The following is a 3699-nucleotide window of genomic DNA, read 5'->3' as shown; positions in this document are numbered from 1 at the left end:
GGGGGGTGGGGGGGGGGGGGGGTGGGGGGGGGGGGGGGTGGGGGGGGGGGGGGGTGGGGGGGGGGGGGGGTGGGGGGGGGGGGGGGTGGGGGGGGGGGGGGGTGGGGGGGGGGGGGGGTGGGGGGGGGGGGGGGTGGGGGGGGGGGGGGGTGGGGGGGGGGGGGGGTGGGGGGGGGGGGGGGTGGGGGGGGGGGGGGGTGGGGGGGGGGGGGGGTGGGGGGGGGGGGGGGTGGGGGGGGGGGGGGGTGGGGGGGGGGGGGGGTGGGGGGGGGGGGGGGTGGGGGGGGGGGGGGGTGGGGGGGGGGGGGGGTGGGGGGGGGGGGGGGTGGGGGGGGGGGGGGGTGGGGGGGGGGGGGGGTGGGGGGGGGGGGGGGTGGGGGGGGGGGGGGGTGGGGGGGGGGGGGGGTGGGGGGGGGGGGGGGTGGGGGGGGGGGGGGGTGGGGGGGGGGGGGGGTGGGGGGGGGGGGGGGTGGGGGGGGGGGGGGGTGGGGGGGGGGGGGGGTGGGGGGGGGGGGGGGTGGGGGGGGGGGGGGGTGGGGGGGGGGGGGGGTGGGGGGGGGGGGGGGTGGGGGGGGGGGGGGGTGGGGGGGGGGGGGGGTGGGGGGGGGGGGGGGTGGGGGGGGGGGGGGGTGGGGGGGGGGGGGGGTGGGGGGGGGGGGGGGTGGGGGGGGGGGGGGGTGGGGGGGGGGGGGGGTGGGGGGGGGGGGGGGTGGGGGGGGGGGGGGGTGGGGGGGGGGGGGGGTGGGGGGGGGGGGGGGTGGGGGGGGGGGGGGGTGGGGGGGGGGGGGGGTGGGGGGGGGGGGGGGTGGGGGGGGGGGGGGGTGGGGGGGGGGGGGGGTGGGGGGGGGGGGGGGTGGGGGGGGGGGGGGGTGGGGGGGGGGGGGGGTGGGGGGGGGGGGGGGTGGGGGGGGGGGGGGGTGGGGGGGGGGGGGGGTGGGGGGGGGGGGGGGTGGGGGGGGGGGGGGGTGGGGGGGGGGGGGGGTGGGGGGGGGGGGGGGTGGGGGGGGGGGGGGGTGGGGGGGGGGGGGGGTGGGGGGGGGGGGGGGTGGGGGGGGGGGGGGGTGGGGGGGGGGGGGGGTGGGGGGGGGGGGGGGTGGGGGGGGGGGGGGGTGGGGGGGGGGGGGGGTGGGGGGGGGGGGGGGTGGGGGGGGGGGGGGGTGGGGGGGGGGGGGGGTGGGGGGGGGGGGGGGTGGGGGGGGGGGGGGGTGGGGGGGGGGGGGGGTGGGGGGGGGGGGGGGTGGGGGGGGGGGGGGGTGGGGGGGGGGGGGGGTGGGGGGGGGGGGGGGTGGGGGGGGGGGGGGGTGGGGGGGGGGGGGGGTGGGGGGGGGGGGGGGTGGGGGGGGGGGGGGGTGGGGGGGGGGGGGGGTGGGGGGGGGGGGGGGTGGGGGGGGGGGGGGGTGGGGGGGGGGGGGGGTGGGGGGGGGGGGGGGTGGGGGGGGGGGGGGGTGGGGGGGGGGGGGGGTGGGGGGGGGGGGGGGTGGGGGGGGGGGGGGGTGGGGGGGGGGGGGGGTGGGGGGGGGGGGGGGTGGGGGGGGGGGGGGGTGGGGGGGGGGGGGGGTGGGGGGGGGGGGGGGTGGGGGGGGGGGGGGGTGGGGGGGGGGGGGGGTGGGGGGGGGGGGGGGTGGGGGGGGGGGGGGGTGGGGGGGGGGGGGGGTGGGGGGGGGGGGGGGTGGGGGGGGGGGGGGGTGGGGGGGGGGGGGGGTGGGGGGGGGGGGGGGTGGGGGGGGGGGGGGGTGGGGGGGGGGGGGGGTGGGGGGGGGGGGGGGTGGGGGGGGGGGGGGGTGGGGGGGGGGGGGGGTGGGGGGGGGGGGGGGTGGGGGGGGGGGGGGGTGGGGGGGGGGGGGGGTGGGGGGGGGGGGGGGTGGGGGGGGGGGGGGGTGGGGGGGGGGGGGGGTGGGGGGGGGGGGGGGTGGGGGGGGGGGGGGGTGGGGGGGGGGGGGGGTGGGGGGGGGGGGGGGTGGGGGGGGGGGGGGGTGGGGGGGGGGGGGGGTGGGGGGGGGGGGGGGTGGGGGGGGGGGGGGGTGGGGGGGGGGGGGGGTGGGGGGGGGGGGGGGTGGGGGGGGGGGGGGGTGGGGGGGGGGGGGGGTGGGGGGGGGGGGGGGTGGGGGGGGGGGGGGGTGGGGGGGGGGGGGGGTGGGGGGGGGGGGGGGTGGGGGGGGGGGGGGGTGGGGGGGGGGGGGGGTGGGGGGGGGGGGGGGTGGGGGGGGGGGGGGGTGGGGGGGGGGGGGGGTGGGGGGGGGGGGGGGTGGGGGGGGGGGGGGGTGGGGGGGGGGGGGGGTGGGGGGGGGGGGGGGTGGGGGGGGGGGGGGGTGGGGGGGGGGGGGGGTGGGGGGGGGGGGGGGTGGGGGGGGGGGGGGGTGGGGGGGGGGGGGGGTGGGGGGGGGGGGGGGTGGGGGGGGGGGGGGGTGGGGGGGGGGGGGGGTGGGGGGGGGGGGGGGTGGGGGGGGGGGGGGGTGGGGGGGGGGGGGGGTGGGGGGGGGGGGGGGTGGGGGGGGGGGGGGGTGGGGGGGGGGGGGGGTGGGGGGGGGGGGGGGTGGGGGGGGGGGGGGGTGGGGGGGGGGGGGGGTGGGGGGGGGGGGGGGTGGGGGGGGGGGGGGGTGGGGGGGGGGGGGGGTGGGGGGGGGGGGGGGTGGGGGGGGGGGGGGGTGGGGGGGGGGGGGGGTGGGGGGGGGGGGGGGTGGGGGGGGGGGGGGGTGGGGGGGGGGGGGGGTGGGGGGGGGGGGGGGTGGGGGGGGGGGGGGGTGGGGGGGGGGGGGGGTGGGGGGGGGGGGGGGTGGGGGGGGGGGGGGGTGGGGGGGGGGGGGGGTGGGGGGGGGGGGGGGTGGGGGGGGGGGGGGGTGGGGGGGGGGGGGGGTGGGGGGGGGGGGGGGTGGGGGGGGGGGGGGGTGGGGGGGGGGGGGGGTGGGGGGGGGGGGGGGTGGGGGGGGGGGGGGGTGGGGGGGGGGGGGGGTGGGGGGGGGGGGGGGTGGGGGGGGGGGGGGGTGGGGGGGGGGGGGGGTGGGGGGGGGGGGGGGTGGGGGGGGGGGGGGGTGGGGGGGGGGGGGGGTGGGGGGGGGGGGGGGTGGGGGGGGGGGGGGGTGGGGGGGGGGGGGGGTGGGGGGGGGGGGGGGTGGGGGGGGGGGGGGGTGGGGGGGGGGGGGGGTGGGGGGGGGGGGGGGTGGGGGGGGGGGGGGGTGGGGGGGGGGGGGGGTGGGGGGGGGGGGGGGTGGGGGGGGGGGGGGGTGGGGGGGGGGGGGGGTGGGGGGGGGGGGGGGTGGGGGGGGGGGGGGGTGGGGGGGGGGGGGGGTGGGGGGGGGGGGGGGTGGGGGGGGGGGGGGGTGGGGGGGGGGGGGGGTGGGGGGGGGGGGGGGTGGGGGGGGGGGGGGGTGGGGGGGGGGGGGGGTGGGGGGGGGGGGGGGTGGGGGGGGGGGGGGGTGGGGGGGGGGGGGGGTGGGGGGGGGGGGGGGTGGGGGGGGGGGGGGGTGGGGGGGGGGGGGGGTGGGGGGGGGGGGGGGTGGGGGGGGGGGGGGGTGGGGGGGGGGGGGGGTGGGGGGGGGGGGGGGTGGGGGGGGGGGGGGGTGGGGGGGGGGGGGGGTGGGGGGGGGGGGGGGTGGGGGGGGGGGGGGGTGGGGGGGGGGGGGGGTGGGGGGGGGGGGGGGTGGGGGGGGGGGGGGGTGGGGGGGGGGGGGGGTGGGGGGGGGGGGGGGTGGGGGGGGGGGG

The 3699-nt window shown here is 93.8% G+C and overlaps 1 protein-coding gene across 1 annotated transcript; it reads right to left on the bottom strand.

The window, feature by feature from the left end:
• Nucleotides 1–655: 655 nt before the first annotated feature.
• LOC125433425 (basic proline-rich protein-like) lies at nucleotides 656–3292 on the bottom strand (the record flags this gene model as incomplete). Its single annotated transcript, XM_048497932.1, has 2 exons — nucleotides 656–1150; nucleotides 2183–3292. Coding segments are annotated over 2 exons (1605 nt in total), but the record flags the coding sequence as incomplete, so codon positions are not given.
• Between the last annotated feature and the right edge of the window lie 407 nt (nucleotides 3293–3699).

This window comes from Sphaerodactylus townsendi, linkage group LG05 (genome assembly GCF_021028975.2).
Source record: "Sphaerodactylus townsendi isolate TG3544 linkage group LG05, MPM_Stown_v2.3, whole genome shotgun sequence".
Lineage (NCBI taxonomy): Eukaryota > Metazoa > Chordata > Lepidosauria > Squamata > Sphaerodactylidae > Sphaerodactylus > Sphaerodactylus townsendi.
The sequence above is the reverse complement of the archived record's forward strand: the minus strand, read 5'-3'. Positions and strand labels throughout refer to the sequence as shown.